At 30.4% G+C, this 17,718-nt stretch overlaps 1 protein-coding gene across 2 annotated transcripts in view; it reads left to right on the forward strand.

Moving 5' to 3' along the window:
- Ac78C (adenylyl cyclase 78C) overlaps positions 1–17,718 on the forward strand; it is a 757,610-nt gene that overhangs the window by 397,528 nt on the left and 342,364 nt on the right. Inside the window, exon 1 of one of the 2 annotated variants that reach the window (XM_072525848.1) lies at positions 4,888–4,979. The exons of the other annotated variant lie outside the window; for it this stretch is intronic. Coding sequence (XP_072381949.1) covers positions 4,939–4,979 — 41 coding nt within the window. The 5' untranslated portion in view covers positions 4,888–4,938. Of the gene's footprint in view, positions 1–4,887; positions 4,980–17,718 lie in introns of those variants that run through there. 2 annotated transcript variants of the gene reach the window in all.

A 17,718-nucleotide genomic window follows, 5' to 3' on the forward strand; every position in this document is an offset into this window, starting at 1 on the left:
CCTAGTATAAGAATAATAATTTTATCTTCCAAAAATGCACATTTGTAGAAGATGCAGCTTTTATGGTCCAATTTCTGAATATTGCAGTAATTGAAACTTCTCCTGACGCATTTCTGTCCGTTTCGACTACTTCTACTACAAGTACTGACATACTGCCACCGCCACTTAAGCGTCAACAGGTGATGGATACTTCCATTAATAAAAATATTAGTTTAGAACAAAAGAAACAAATAGATATGGATTTACTAAACCTATGCAAAGACTCGTTTCATCCGTTTTCCATAGTTGAAGAACGAGCTTTTAAAAAGTTTGCAACGTGGATTCCTGAATATAAACCGCCAACAAGAAAAACTTTGTCAGGTTCATTACTTCAGGAATGTTATATCAAAACTGAGCAAATTATTAGATCAAAAATTGTTAAAGAAGTAGAAAATATCTGTATTACTACTGACCTCTGGACATCTGGAGTAACTGAGAGTTACGTCACATTAACAGAACATTATTTAATCGAAAATTTAGAATTTAAAACGGTTTTATTAGGCTGCTGCCATTATTCAGAATTCAGAAAACATCGCATTTGAAATTAGTGAAATTATTAATGTGGGGTCTAAAACCAAAAGTACATTTTGCAGTAACTGATAATGCCTTAAAAATGGTCAAAGCTGTGTTATGTTTTGGAATGAAAACATTTAAATTGTTTTGCTCATCCGTAAAATTTATTGGTGGAGGACGCACTTAAATGCTGTCGTGTACAAATAGATAAAATAAAAAGTTTCTTTTCGACAATTCGCCAAAAAACACATTTCAAAAAAAGTACCTTATCTTCAGAAATGCTTTTAAATATCAATTACAACATAACAAAGTTTCCAAACGGCCAATCCAAGACGTGGAAACTAGGTAGAACTTCACCTATTACATGTTAAAAAGAATGACCGAGTTAGAAGAGGCAATCCGTTTCACATTGCTATTAGTTAATACAGAGTTAGACTTAGACGAAACTAAATAATGAAGACTGGATTATTTGTTCTCAACTTTCCCAAATTTTACGGCGTTTTAAACAAATAACAAGTACAATGAGTAGCCAAAAATACTTTAAGGGTAGTTCAGGGATTGTTATGGTACGCTGCCTGCAAGAATCTTGCAATAAAATTTTAGAAAACGGTAACCTTACATCCATAGTATCCGATGTAGTACAATTTATAATATCGGGTTTAGCAAAAAGATTTAGAGGGATAGAACAGAGTAGCACATTGTCATTATGTACATTTATGGGTTCGCGATTTAAAGTGCAGTGATTTTCTGATAAAAATGAAGCTAAAAAAACAAAAGAAATAGTTAAGAAGCTGGTTACTTCTATAATTAATGAACAAGAAGATTGTACTTTTGAAAATCAACCAGTACAAGAAAAAGAAACTGATAAAGATGACTTAAGTCCATGGTGTATTTTTGATCAATTAATTGGATATGACTCATCTAAACGTACACCTGTATCGAGAGTCCATTACAATAGTGGAAAAACCATCGCCATGTATATCCTAACTTAACCACTATATTCATAAAATATTGTAAATGTGAAAACATATTCAAAATCTGGTTTAATTTTAAATAAAAGAAGAACATGGTTAACAAGAAGTCAAGTAGAAAAACTTATGTGTTTAAATATGAATTTAGACGATTTTCGATTTAATAATAACGTGTAATGTAAATGTAAGTACGATTTACTATTTGTATTGTTTAGTTTATTTTTTAAGTTATAATAAATACATCCTTCATTAGTTTCTTTCACTTCAATAAATATACACATAAACGATAATAGCCATTATGTTTGTTTATGTAGGTACTCTCTTACTTGAAACTACTGTTAAACAATCATAGTTTACTTGTTTCCGAAAATCGGTTTAGTTGCGTTAACGATAAAAACGTCAACGACCCACCTCTTACTCGTTTGATTCGGTGCTTTGACGATGCGAGACGAGACGTTGCCAAATAATTTTGAATGAAGGTTTTTTATTGTGGCGTCATAATTATCATCATCATCACATAGCGCTACAACCCTGGGTGGGTCTTGACTGAATGTACAATTTTTTTCCAATTTGTTTGGTCTTCCATCAACCTAGGGTCAAATGTAATGTTCATTTTCCAGAAATCTGCTTGGATGTTATCTCTCCATCGCATTCTGAGACGTCCGAGTGGTCTTTTGCCTGTGGGAATCTCTTCTGTGGCGTCTTCTGGGGCGCATCTTCTTTTCTGTGGCGTCATAATGCAGTTTATTATTTTTGTTGGGAATAAGATGACTTTAAAATAAGCTTATTTTGATATTTAGATTTTTAATTTGGAAATCGTACTTAAAATACGAAACATTAATAAATGTTATTTATATAAAACGATTTCTCTCTTCTGATATACCTCTCGCTTTTTAAACAGGTGTTTCTCACTCCATCTCACGTAAGGTCCATACCGACCATAAACTTTTACCTATACTGTATAAACAATAAACAAAATGTCTCGAGCTAACAACTACTAGCTTTTATTTTTAAAATACAAATGCAAAGATATTTCTGCATTTTCCCATTAAATATGAAATGGTCAAAGTGATCAACAATTAGCAAAATATTCTAATAATGATCAATACACATTTGTAATTTATTTTAGTAAATAGTGTATGCATAATATTGTTATCAAAGATCACAAGGTCATTTTACGTTTTAGCCCAGTAGGCAGATTCATTTCTCAGAAAACTATATTTAATATAAAGTGGAGTTCAAAAAGGTTTATGTATAAAAGTATTTATTTTGATACAAAAATTCACTTAAAATAATTTTGACAAAAAAGGATTTCTGCATATAATATAGTTTTAAAATTATAGTTACAAACTAATTAAAAGTAAAATTACAACCTTTGTATGTATGGCAAAACTAAACCTAATATTAAAATAAATAATTACATATTATGGTCATTTTTAAAGGAACTCAAGACTTGCGGGTAAAACTTTTGCATTTATACAGATGCCTGTAAATCTGCAAACGGTGTAGGAACATCGTTTGTCACTCCAAATTACTCTTCACAATTCAGCCACCTTTACATACTTTATATTTATGGTTTAATCAAAGCTTTGGCCAGATCATTCAAATAAATTTTACGTTCTTTAATAATTTCAGTGTTAGTTTTATATACGATACTTAAATTAATAACAGCAATGTCCAAAACCGTAAGAGAAGTGGCCCTGGAAATAGAATACGTTGATTTTAATTCGCCAACCACATCGACTCCTCCTTTTGTTAGGTTGTAGAACGTAATAATCTAAGGTTTTACCTATTCACCAGACTCCAAATCGATGTAGTCACCAAACAGAAATGTAGGCAACATCAGTACATTTTTTTGAGGCTTTGGTTTGTTAGTAATATATTTCCAAAATTTGCAACGTCCGATGAAACTATTTAACATTTCATCTACCGTACCATACTCACCAACTTGGTAATTTTCTTGACATCTGAAACGAAATATTATATTTCTCTAATAGCAGCCAAATTATTGTTCCCATTTCTTTCGTTTCTATCATTGACACTAACAAATCTTAGGGCCTTCCTAAAAAATGAAAGAGTTTTTGTGACATCGCTCGTATAAAGCAAGTAGGTGCAAATATCGAATTCTTCTAAAATTCCTTAGTATTTACATATTAAGCCTTCTGTACTCCAGCCACGTATAATATGCTAATAAAAGCATATATCTCTGTACTCGCAGTGTCTTAGCAATCTCTTTCTTTGGTATAATTGTCTCGTATTTTGGCTATATAGATATTTGTGTATTACACGAATTTCTCTATCATTGCTTCTGTAATATTGAATCTCCACTAAGTTTTCCAAGTATTTTCATTTTGCGTCATCTTCGATGTGTAGTCGTCCGTTATCTTCCATCATTTGTTGATTTTGACTCTGTTCTTGACGTGTCCACGGTATGTTAGCCCTTCTCTTTAAATACCTTTATACCGAATTTGCTCTAAGTCTACAAGCATTCGTCCTCTACTCATTGTATACTATCTAAAATTATATTAAAACATTAATAAAACATCCTATATATCAAAGAACTTATACTTACCAGAATTTTCTTTGAATCTACAAGCAATATGTAAGAACTCGCGGGATGAGAGAAATTCACACAGGTCTGCAGACGACTAACAAGTATACGATATCTATTAACTAGTCTATACTAAACAATACACACGCTTAAGCATAACGATAAAGACACTCCAAAGTCAGAAGTAGGACTACAGTGTAAATGATTTACCGTTTGTAAAATGTGCATATTTAACGAAAGCGTGAGAGAAACGATCATAGTGCGAGTGATGCAAGATTTAAGTAACATAAAGATCCCCGCTCGAAAAGAGGACATTAGAGTCCAACGGTTGATACCAGTCAACTCAAACTAAGACGAAGAGATATTTATCCTGTAAATGTTCTTTTTTTTTTTGGATTTATCAACTTATATGTTTTTAATAATCTCCATAAAGTTTTTTATGGTTTCTTCTTCTCTTAAGCCACTTGGGGTTCTGTTTATAATATTTTCTTTGACTACTATTCCTACTACATTTTGGGTGGAACTCTTGGTAAATACTTTTTCACAAACAATGTGGAGCAACATTGACTTTTGGTTGAGATTCAGATTAATTAAATTTTACATTCGGATTGCGGTTAAACCAGATCATAGAAATATAAGTAGAATTTAAAGTAGAATTTTCCCACAACTGTTTTCTCTCATAGTTAAGAATAAAAATTATTTTACATCGATTAGTCAATCTTTTTAAACAAATTATTTTTGACTGGTCTAATTTTAACCAAAATATTGATGAAAGACTTAGTTTTTAATAAATTTTAAGAATTAGATTTTAAAGTTACTTGCGGTTATTATTTTTAAAGTAAATGAAATTATCGTTATATATAAATGGAGTATTTATATGTGTACAATGCTCAATCTACACAAAGGTAGGATATAATTTTTATTATAATATTTATGTATACAGGTCTTAGTATATGATTAATTATATAAACGTGCAAATCGACACTTTTCATTTACAATATTACATTTAATTGTCAAATTTAACTAACGTGTATTTATTATTTCATTTCAAAAAGGAAGCAAACTGGTTGCAAAATTTATTCGTAATTGTCTTGTATATGTGTGTGACACTTTTTGAAGTATTTAAATGGTATCGGCAAAAGTTTTCAAAAGCGTTTATGGAACGACTTTATTTGACGATAAATATTTTATCGAAATAAGACGTAAAAGTCGTAGATAAATTTATATATAGATATATATTATATATATATATATATACATATATATCTATATATATATATATATATATATATATATATATATATATATATATAAATGTATTTATATATATATATATATACATATATATATATATATATATATATATATATATATATATATATATATATATATATATATATAGAGGGTGAGTCACCACTAACGGGACGGAAGATTACAGCGAAACGGAAAAAGATTTTGAAAAAATTTTAAATTTGTAGTTTGAAGGTTGATAAGGGCTACATTTTAAAATTATTTTGAAATATACCCAATATGTCCCAATAAAGTGCGGCGTATCAAAGTTATATTTTTTCTTATGGCACACCCTATATTTTATTACATTTTCTAATTATCAGCAAAAAATTAGGTATAGTTTTATAAGACTTCCCTATACCTATGTACAGAGTGTTCTCAGTTATGTGGAATATTCTAAAAATGTAAAGCTTTAAACGAAGACTCATTCCTAACTTATTTAAGATATTCTAATAAAATTGGTTATACCTCTAAATAGTTGGATATTGGTTAAATGTATTTCATGATTAATTATTAAACATTTATTTACAGGGTGTTCAAAATTTGTAGTCTCATTATTGGATTATTCAATGTGTAATATAAAGCTTATTTTAAATGGAACACCCTGTATATTAATGAATTATTATATTAAAAAAATTTTCCACTTTCGAATGATATATGGATGTCCTATAACTAGGAGTGATAGATTTTGCGTAATTTAAAATTTTCTTTTCGATTTCAAAATGTTTATAGATGTTACTCTCGATTTTTAAACCCATCATTTTGACATATTTGTTATAAATGAAACCAATGTAGTTGTAAACAAGTGTGTATACTTTATACTTTTACTTGCTGATGCACAACGAATCAAAAAGAATTTTAATAAAACAAATAATACAACATAAACCACAACTTACTACATTATAAACAAAAAAATTTTTTAAAGAAGACTCATTCTCGACTTATTTAAGTAATTATAACAAATTTTCTCTTACAGCAAAATAGTTGGGTAATTTTATTCCATTATTAATTATTAAACATTTATTTACAGAGTGTTAAAAACTTTCAAACGTTTCAATTTTGGATTATTCAATATCTAATATGAGGCTTATTTTAAATGGAACACCATGGATATTAATTAATCGCAATGATTATGCTAAGAACTTTAACTTTTCTTAACGTAGGTTTTCTTTGCCAAAAATTAATATTCCAACTGATATTTCCAACTTTTTATTTAACCATACAAATTTACAATGCTATGTTATTTCCGCCATTATAACAACGTCTCGCTACAACCTTACTCCCTTGTACATTGCCACTTGGGCGAGTCCATTAGTCTTACAGGTTGCAACTAAGTACACAATGTTGCAAGACTGACCTAAAATCCTATATTATACAAAATGAAAAGTCCCAAACACGTAATACTAAAACAAGTTTCCTCTTTTGAACGGTATAAAGATGTCCTATACTTAAGTCTCAGAGTTTTTGCGTAATTTACTTTAATTATTTAAACTCTTCATCGGTATATTGATTTTAAACATTGTATGACACTGTCATTTTCTGACATTACGGTCTGGTAATTGTCAAAATATAAACGTTCGTGTGTAATATTTAATTTTCATTGTTCCTAAAAATGAAGAATTGCGATATTCATGAAAGAGTTGACATGGTACTTTGCATTGGAGAATGTTTGGAAAATTGTCTCTTAGCTTCTAAAGTTTATGCTCAAAAGTATCCTGATAGAAGACACCCACACAAGGAAGTTGTTGAGAGATTGCTTAATAGATTCCGTGCTACTGGTAATGTTGCATACGAAAAGGTAAACAAAAATAAACCAGTTATTGGTGACAACGTTAACTAACCTAATGTCTTGCTTTCTGTTACGGAAAACCCAAATAATAGTAAAAGAAAAATTTCGGGTGAATTAGAAATTAGTCAAACTAGTGTATGTAGAATACTTAAGACAAACCACTTTCATCCGTATCACATTCAACTTCACCAGCATTTGACAGAATAAGATTATGGTAACCGTTTAAAGTTTTGTTTATGGACTTTAGATAAAGTAGGAGAAGATCCTGATTTTTTTAGAAATGTATTATTTACAGACGAATCGACTTTTCATAATAATGGTCTAGTAAATAGACATAATTTTCATTATTATGACACAGAAAATAAACATTTATTTCGTACTGTCGATCGCCAACACCGATGGAGTATTATTGTTTGGGGGGTATTATGGGCGAGCACGTTATCGGCCCGTATTTTTTTGACGGACATCTCAATGGGACAAATTTCCTAAATTTTTTAAAAAAAGATTTTTTGACACTGCTTGAGAACCTTCCACTTAGTCTACGAACAAAAATGTGGCTCCAGTTGGACGGAGCTCTTAATGTTAGGAACTATCTTAACAGAAAATTTACAAACAGATGGATAGGTAGAAGTGGTTCATATAATTGGCCCCCTAGGTCACCAGGACTAACCAAGATGGATTTTTTAATTGGGGTTATATTAAAAATATTGTATATGCTACACCTCCTACTACTAGAGATGACATGAAATTAAGAATTACAAACGCGTTTGCTTCAATAACTCCTGCTATGTTAAATAATGTAAGTAAATCATTTGAAGATAGAATCGCTTGTTGTATTGCACAAGATGGCAAGCAATTTGAACATCTGTTACATACCTGAACATTTTTTAGTTATACTAAGTTTTGGATTATTTTGTATTATTTATGTTCATTATTCATTTTTTATTATTTGTTTTATTAAAATTCTTTCTGTTTCGTTATGTATTTAATTGTTTTCAAAAAAAGAGTGTCTGCTCGTAAGCACGTAAGAAGTTATAGGTACATCTTATTATTATTATTATTATGAATTCAACAAAATACATATATTTTAGAGTTTTATTTTTATTTAAATATTAAACTTATTTTAATACTTAAAATAATACAAATAAAAACGGGTGTGGCAGTCCAGTGGGACTGCCGGTGGAAGTTACGCTTCTATACACGCATTCGCCGTTACAAATCGAAAAGGAGTTGAATGCAAAAATTTGTTTACACATACTCTGCAGTAAAATTCATTGTTTATTATGTTATTAATATAATAATACAATACAAATTAAAATGCAATATTAATAAGTATTTAAAAATGACAATAATATACATAAAAAATACACTACAATACAGTGCAACATAATTCCATAAAATAATACAATACAAATTAAAATGCAATATTCATAAGTATTTAAAAATGACAATAATATACATAACTTTTCTACTTACGCATAGATGTTTAATTTACCATGTAATAATATTAATAAAAAAGTCCTCCCCGACTGGGAATCGAACCCAGGTCTCCCGCGTGACAGGCGGGGATACTGACTATTATACTACCGAGGACATGACACAAACGTATTTCAAAATTGACAGTTCTCGATCATACAGTGATTTATTGAGATTATTATTTTGAAATACAAAAGACTAATAGAATTATGAACATTTATAAACATTTATAGATAAACATATCACATAAATAATAATATTAATAAATATTTTATTATATATATTATATGTATATAATATATATATATATATATATATATATATATATATATATATATATATATATATATATCTTTATATAATATATATATAATGTTAACTTATATATACAAAAGGAACATTTTTATATTCGAGAGAGGGAGAGAGAGAAAATATATCTTCTATCTCTCTCTTACTCATTATCTTACATATGTAATGATTTCACAGATTCACTCCCATACAAATTTCAAACGTGGAGCGCGCGCATAGAAGTATAACTTCAAAAATTAAACATACCGTTAATATCTACTTCATTTTTGAAAACTGTAACCTTTGCGCAGTTGCCTTTCACTTGATGAATCGTAGAAAATCTGAAAAAAAAAACATCAGATTATCAACAATTTTTTTTTATTTTCTTTTCATCATATTTTAATACTTTATATACTTAATATATATTATGTATATATTTTTTGTTGGTATAATTATTTTTCTTTCTGTTTTTAATATATATTTCCGTGTATTTTTTTCTTTTTTTATTTATTTTTTATTATATATTTTTTTTTGTATGACATAAATAAGTGATGTATTTTACTGTTACTTGATGGAAATTCATTTAATATAATATTTAAACACTGTAAAAAAAACTTTCACATAATTTATTATATTATCTTATTACTATAGCAATTTCGGCAGCGTGCGTTTCTTAAATGATCTATTTTTGGTATGTGTTTACACTTTATAGTCTTTAACTGAATAGGTTGAGGACCGGGTGAACTGCTTGTCTTAATTTAGTCATTCAGAATTATGTCTGTATTTTTTAATTTGTTAATTTCCATAGATTCTAACAAAAATAGCTTCAGGCATTTATTTTGGATGTGAAGAATTTGAAATTCGATATTAAAAGGATGATTATGATCTAGACTAGAAGATAAAGTGTGTATGTAGAATCTTTTTTTTTTATTATTAAAAGCCTTTTTATGTTCTGCTATACGTGTGTTAAACGTTCTTCCAGTTTGACCAATGTAAGTTTTTGGGCAGTCTCTACATTTAAGTTTGTATACAACACTGTGTAAGTGCTTTTTAATTTGGCTCTTGTTGTTTTTAATATTTTTGCCTAAGTTGTTGTGTGTTCTAAAAGCTGACGTTATTCTTTTCTTTTTTTATGTGTTTGACTATTTTTGTTGATATCTTGCCTGTATATGTAACCGGGCAGAGGGTTTTTTCTCTGGGGCTAAAAAGGGATTTCGGGGCTTTCTTATGTAGTTTTTGATTTAAAATTTTATTGTTTACCGTTTATTATATCGTTGTACCCATTGCTTGCCGTTATTTTTTCTTATTAATATTTAATTTTATCTCAAACTTGTATTTTGACATCTGAATTTCTATTAGTCTATATAATATGCTATCGTAGGCTACCACTTTATGTTGTGTAGGATGGGATGATGAATTGTGTATAGTCGTGTCAGTATGGGTAGGTTTATGAAAAACAGAGAACTCATGCTCGTTTTTAAGTCTGATAATTTTTAAATCTAAGTGAGTGCGTAATTTGATATTATTCTGTTTATTATTTTTATAAATAATTGTTTATATGATGGTTGGCTAAAGCTGAAGATTTAGCTAGTTTGTCGAATTTTTTATTTACTAATATTCCAGAGTGTCGTCTTAATTGTTACTGGTCGAACTATGTTGTATATTATGTTTGGTTAAAGCTGTGGATTTAGCTAATTTGTCGACTTCTTCATTTACTAATATTACATAGTGTCCTCTTACCCAACAAATAATAATTTTAATTTAATTTAATTGTTTAGGTTTTTTGTGGTTTGGATAGAAGTGAGTTTCCACAATGCTTCTACAATCGGTGAAAATGATATAATTGCCCATTCCAATAGAGGCTATCAAAATTCTATATATCAAAAATATATTGCACATACTGTTTTATTTTGAATATTAAAGTAGCCAGTGTTAAGATTGTGATTCATTCACTTAAAAACTAAGCCGGTCCTGTGTGTGGCTGAACTCCACTGACGGCAGTGGCGCATTGAAAGAAGTGTGAAAACAACCGCATGCGCAAGAAAAAAGACAGAGGACTTTAGAACATTACATTTTTTGGTTACATTTAAGAAAGACATACATATTTTGTTTTAATTATATTAGTTTATTAGTACATTCAGTAGTGTTAATAAAATCTCAAATATAGTGCAATCACCAGTTTTTTATTACTACAGTCCATCTATATTGAAGTCAGAATTAACATTTGGTCCTTCGAGTCGGATAAAATTGGATTGCAGCTTGAGATTTTGCACGTGGTTTATGGAATGGCGCCGGTAATACAAGTAGGTCAAATCCATTTTACCTAAATTCCTGTCGTTGTAGAGTTAATGCTGTTTCAATTTGCAGTCATTTAACAATTGTCTATACATATAATACAATATCAATTATCAATACAAAATCAAATATATAATACAATATCAATTCTACTTGTAAAGCTATTTTCAATGTTTTTTTCCATTTAAATGTGTATGTTTTATTTCCATTTTTATTATTCTTTCAGTTTAATATTTCTATATTAAATACACATAGCTATTATAAGGGTATCTCACTATTATGTTCATGTATGATATCGAGAATTAAACCATTAAACACAGTTAAACGCAATTATAGTCATCTCAAATTCCTAAGGCAAAACAACAATAAAAAGTGATTATAAACAATTACAATTTCAATATTACATTAACAGCTACTTCTTATTTGCTGTAATAAATATATTGGTTATAATTATAAAAGTTATCGATTTATTCATTGAGCTCTAATAAAGTTGGATCTATTACTATTATATACTAAATAATTATTCTACATAAAAGAATACAGGATGGCCGCTAATTTAAATGCAAAGATACGGAAGCGTGGAGGTATTAAACATAAGCTAACTAAATTTCAAAACTATTTTGAACCATTATATAATCGATTTCTAACAAATCAAGAATTTGATAATAAAGAGATAATAGAATTAAAAATCAGATTAGGTAAAGTAGAATCATTAGAAACGGAATTTGAAGAGATTCAAGCCGTGATTGAGGACATTTGTCCAGACGATGAACTTGAGGCACAACGTGAAGAGGCAGACATATTTTTAAACACTCTAATAGATTGTGTAGCTAGGACACAAGAGGTTGTTAAAAAGATTGAAAGTAATTCAATTCCCCAAACCTTAGGGTCAGTAAATAATAATAGTCAATCTTTTAACGAAAATGCAATTAAATTACCACCCATTAAATGCCCTTCTTTTAATTGTGAATTTAGTAAATGGCTAGAATTCAAAGATACATTTGAAGCACTTTTTCATAACAACCTTACGCTTTCAGAAATTCAAAAATATCACTATTTAAGGTCATGCTTAGGTGAAGAAGCCTTGAAAATTATCCAAAGTTTAGAATTTGCAGCACATAATTACCAGGATGCCTGGCAGTTATTGTGTGACCGATTTGACAATAAAAGATTGTTAGTTAATAATCATTTAAAACATTTATTTGAAATTGAGTCCTTACCCAAAGAATCAGCAGTAGGGTTAAGAGGGCTTATTGATTATGTAAACAAGCATATTAGAGCGTTAAAAACATTGCAACTTCCTACTGAGCATTGGGATGCTATGATTGTTCATATGATTTCTTTAAAACTAGATAAAAATACAAATCGGGAATGGGAGCAATCACGTACAGATAAGATGTTGCCGAGTTTAGCTAGTTTTTTTGAGTTTTTGAAAAATAGAGCAGATTTTTTGGAAACAATAGAAACAAATAGCACTAGAGAAAATAAAGACACGCGACTAAGTGGTCATAAAAGTAAAACACGTCATCATTCATTTTTAGCTAGCAGTTCAGAAAATACTTGGGAACTAAAATGTAATTATTGCAAACAAACACATTCTATTTATACTTTTGACCAATTTTTGAAATTGTCAGTAGCTGAAAGATGGCACAAAATAAAACAATTGAAACTGTGTACTAATTGTTTATGTCATGGCCATTTTAATACACACTGCCAGAAAGGAAACTGTAAGTTTTGTAAGGGTAAGCACAATTCATTATTACATCATAAGAAATCTAACTCCTTTAATAACAATTCTGCTTATAATCAAAACAATTCTGAGGATTTTGTTAACTCAGAATCTAAACAAAGTGATCAGTTCAATGGGTCATCCATTATTTGTGGTAATACTGTATTTAATGACAATTATGTTATTTTACCTACTGCAATTGTTGATGTTCAAGATAAGACAGGTAAATTTCACAAAGTCCAAGCCATCTTGGATGTGGGTAGTCAGTGTTCATTTATATCTGACAATTTGTGTAAAAAATTAAATTTGAAAACCAATCGCATTGATGTATCAGTATCTGGTATCGCTGGTATTAATTCTAATTTACGGTACAAATGTGAGGTACTAATAAAATCTAATATTCATAACTTTCAAACTGTCCTAAATTGTATCATTGTTGAAAGAATCTCAAGTAATTTACCATCTTGTAACTTCGATATTTCTAATTGGCACATTCCTGAAGGCATTGCACTTGCTAATCATATGTTTAATTGTCCTAGAAATGTTGATCTATTAATTGGAGCGGATTTGTTTTGGAAGATTGTACTAAATGAAAGAATAAACCTCGGTCGAAATCTACCTCATCTAGTTAATACTGTCTTTGGCTATGTAGTATCAGGTCCGATAAATATTCCTATGAAAAAAGAGGTTAATTGCAATTTTTTAATAAATGACGATCTTCAAAAGTTCTGGTTTGTCGAAGAGATTCATCATGAACAGAAACAGATGTCACAGGAAGATTTGTTTTGTGAGGACTATTTCAATAAAACAGTTTCTCGAGATCCTTCTGGAAAATTTATTGTTCGTTTTCCACTAAAATTAGAAGCCACTCAATTAGGGGAATTAAAAAACTTAGCTGTTAAAAGACTGCTTTTTCAAGAGAAAAAATTGGAAAAGAATGATGTTTTAAAAAGCAAATACTCTAAATTTATGGATGAGTATTTAAACTTGCAACATATGAGGCAATTAACACAAAAGGAATCCAGTCAATTTCGATGTTTTTTACCCCATTTTGCTGTTTTCCGTGAAGACAGTCTTACTACTGACGTTAGGATTGTATTTGATGGTTCGGCTAAAACCGATTCTGGGATATCATTAAATGATATCAAATATACTGGGCCAGCCATTCAGAATGATATATTTAAAATTATGTTGAGGTTTAGACAGCACAAGTTTGTTGTAATTGCTGATGTGGAAAAAATGTACCGTCAAATTTTGATACACCCTGAAGAAAGATATTTACAAAACATTCTTTGGCGACAAAATCCTAATGAGGACCTCGCACCATTTGAGTTGCAAACAGTTACTTATGGTACGACTAGTGCTCCCTATTTGGCCACAAAATGCATAAAACAATTAGCTTCTGACTATAAACATGATTACCCAATTGCTAGTGAATTGATTGACCGTGACATGTATGTAGATGATTTAATAACTGGCTTCACCAGTGAAGAACATGGAATAGAAATTTGTAATCAAATTTCGATGATATTAAAATCAGCTTCCTTTAAATTGAGAAAATGGGCTTCTAATAGCCAAGATATTTTAAAGGGTTTACAAGATACATCTGATGAGTTTAGTATATTGGAACTAGGAGAGAGTGATAGGCTTAAAACTTTAGGAATTCAATGGATTAGTAATACTGATGTATTAACATACAATGTTTCAACATCCTTTAGGTTTAATAAGTCCATGTATTATTCTAGTTAAGATATTAATTCAACAATTATGGTTGCTTGATTTAGATTGGGATGATGAACTACCACGAGACCTGCTCAATAAATGGGTAACATTTAAATCAAAATTGTCTGTTCTTAATAAAATAAATATTCCCAGGTATATTATGTGTGATAAAATAGTTCACATGGAGCTGCATGCCTTCAGTAATGCTAGCAAAGATGCTTATAGTGCAGTTTTATATGTTCGAACGGTTGATGAAAATGGAACAGTGTATGTCAGATTGCTATGTTCCAAAACCAGAGTGTCACCTATAAAAGTATTAACGGTTCCTAGATTAGAGTTATGTGGTGCTTTAGCACTAGCTCGCTTAGTCAATCAAGTGTCAAACGCACTTACATGTCAATGTAATGTTTTTTATTGGTGCGATTCTCAGATAGTATTGTGGTGGTTGAATACAGACGCCAATAAACTACAAGTTTTTGTAAGCAATAGAGTCTCAGAAATTCAAACGCTGAGCAATATATCGAATTGGAGCTATGTCAATACTAAAGAAAATCCTGCTTATGTAGCATCTCGTGGCATGTATCCAGATGAACTATCCAATTGCAAGGTATGGTGGAATGGACCCTCATTTTTATATGAAAAACCATTCTGGCCACGATTATTTCAAGCTGGAGATAACAAGGAGCTTCCAGAAATCCGTAAAATTTGTCACACGCTTGTTGTTACCGAACAATTATTATTGTTTCAACGGTTCTCCTCTCTTAATAGATTAAAACGGGTTTTTGCATATTGCTTACGCTTCATTACAAACCTAAAGGAACGTACAAGGACAAAAGGTCCTCTTAGCGTTCTAGAGATGGAAAACAGTATGTTAAGTTTAACTAAATTAGCACAAAAGGAAAGTTTTAAAAATGAAATTTCTATTATTAGTCAACAAAAAAATTTGCCTCATAAACATAGGTTACTTTCTCTAAGTCCATTCTTAGATTCAAACAGTTTTCTGAGAGTAGGGGGTAGACTTAAAAATTCCTCTTTGTCATTTGATGAAAAGCATCCATATCTCCTAGATGGTAAACATTTATTCACTAAATTAATATTTCACGCCGAACATTTACGATTACAACATGCAGGTCCACAACTTTTATTGTTTTCAGTACGTGAGAAGTTCTGGGCGACTGCTGGCATGTGTCTTGCCAAGAAGGTGGTACGAAATTGCATAAAATGTTTTAAAAATAAACCTAGACAAACCGCCTCAATCATGGCTGACCTCCCTAAACATAGGGTTCAAATTTCAAAACCTTTTGCAAATACTGGAATTGATTACGCTGGTCCAGTACTGTTGCGTGATAGAAAGGGCCGACCTTATAAAACTTATAAGGCATATATTTGTTTATTTATATGTTTTGCCACTAAGGGTGTTCACATTGAGCTGGTCACTGAGTTAACGAGTGAAGCATTTCTTGCTACATTTAGAAGGTTTGCCGCTCGACGTGGTACTCCTAATCATTTATATTCCGATAATGGATCTAATTTTGTTGGAGCTTATAAAGAGCTGCAAAAGTTATATAAGTTTTTAGAAAATTCCCAATCTGAGTTTGTTACAATCTGTTCACAGCAAAAAATTTCGTGGCATTTTATTCCACCAAATACTCCACATTTTGGAGGTCTTTGAAAGTCAAATATCAAAAACATTAAACATCATCTCCACAGAGTAATAGGAGAATCTATTTTAACATTTGAGGAGTATTCAACACTATTAACGCAAATTGAGGCAACATTAAACTCTAGACCTTTGTATCCTATGTCCTCAGATCCCAACGATTTAAACCCAATTACCCCTTCTCACCTATTGATTGGACATGCTCTCACATCACCTCCTGACCCACTATATGAAAGTATTACAATTAACCGGCTGTCCAGATTTCAATTATTGCAGCAAATGAATCAAAGCTTTTGGAAAAGATGGTCCTGTTTTTATCTCTCTGAACTGCAGAAACGACACAAATGGAAAACTGGGAAAATGGATGTCAATATTGGTGACCTGGTCGTCGTAAAGCATGATAACCTGCCTTCTATTAAATGGATTTTGGGAAGAATTGTTGATGTCCATCCAGGCGATGATGGTGTAGTGCGGGTAGTGACTATAAAAACTTCGCAAAATACTTTTAAACGGGGTGTTTCGAAAATTTGTCCACTACCTTCTCCTAATGACGATGTGTTTTGATAAGAATTTTTGAACATGCTGTTCAAAAGGGGGGAGTATGTTAAGATTGTGATTCATTCACTTAAAAGCTAAGCCGGTCCTGTGTGTGGCTGAACTCCACTGACGGCAGTGGCGCATTGAAAGAAGTGTGAAAACAACCGCATGCGCAAGAAAAAAGACAGAGGACTTTAGAACATTACATTTTTTGGTTACATTTAAGAAAGACATACATATTTCGTTTTAATTATATTAGTTTATTAGTACATTCAGTAGTGTTAATAAAATCACAAATATAGTGCAATCACCAGTTTTTTATTACTACAGTCCATCTATATTGAAGTCAGAATTAACAGCCAGTAAAAATATATTAAAATATAGGCCACTAATCTTTAATTATTTTGTTGATAATATGAAAGGTTTGAATTCGTGTAATATGTTTTTAGTACCTTGGAAAAGAGAGTATCAGGAGGTTGAGTGTAAATTAATGGTATTTCATTTGTTCACAATTGGTCTTATATGTTGTCAGTTTCCTGCAGCTTTTAACGTATATGGGAATTTTTTTGTTACACTTAAATTTGTGGCTAAAATCCATTATATTCAAGTTACGAATATTTTTTTAGTAGCTGACGTGTTTTGAGATAGTTCTAGCTATAAACTTACCTGTACAAAACTGTCTGCGTAGTGTAAGTGGTGGTTTCTTAGCTTCAATTTCAATAATAGTAATAGGAGTAGACTTAAAAAAGGATAATTCACAGGAGTTGGCTGTATACCATATGGTAGGAGTGTATTCATTTAGTGAAGAACCTTGTGTGTTATGAAAATCATGACATCTATTGAACCTGGGACGTGCTT

Source organism: Diabrotica undecimpunctata, chromosome 3, assembly GCF_040954645.1.
Source record: "Diabrotica undecimpunctata isolate CICGRU chromosome 3, icDiaUnde3, whole genome shotgun sequence".
In the NCBI taxonomy this organism is placed as follows: domain Eukaryota; kingdom Metazoa; phylum Arthropoda; class Insecta; order Coleoptera; family Chrysomelidae; genus Diabrotica; species Diabrotica undecimpunctata.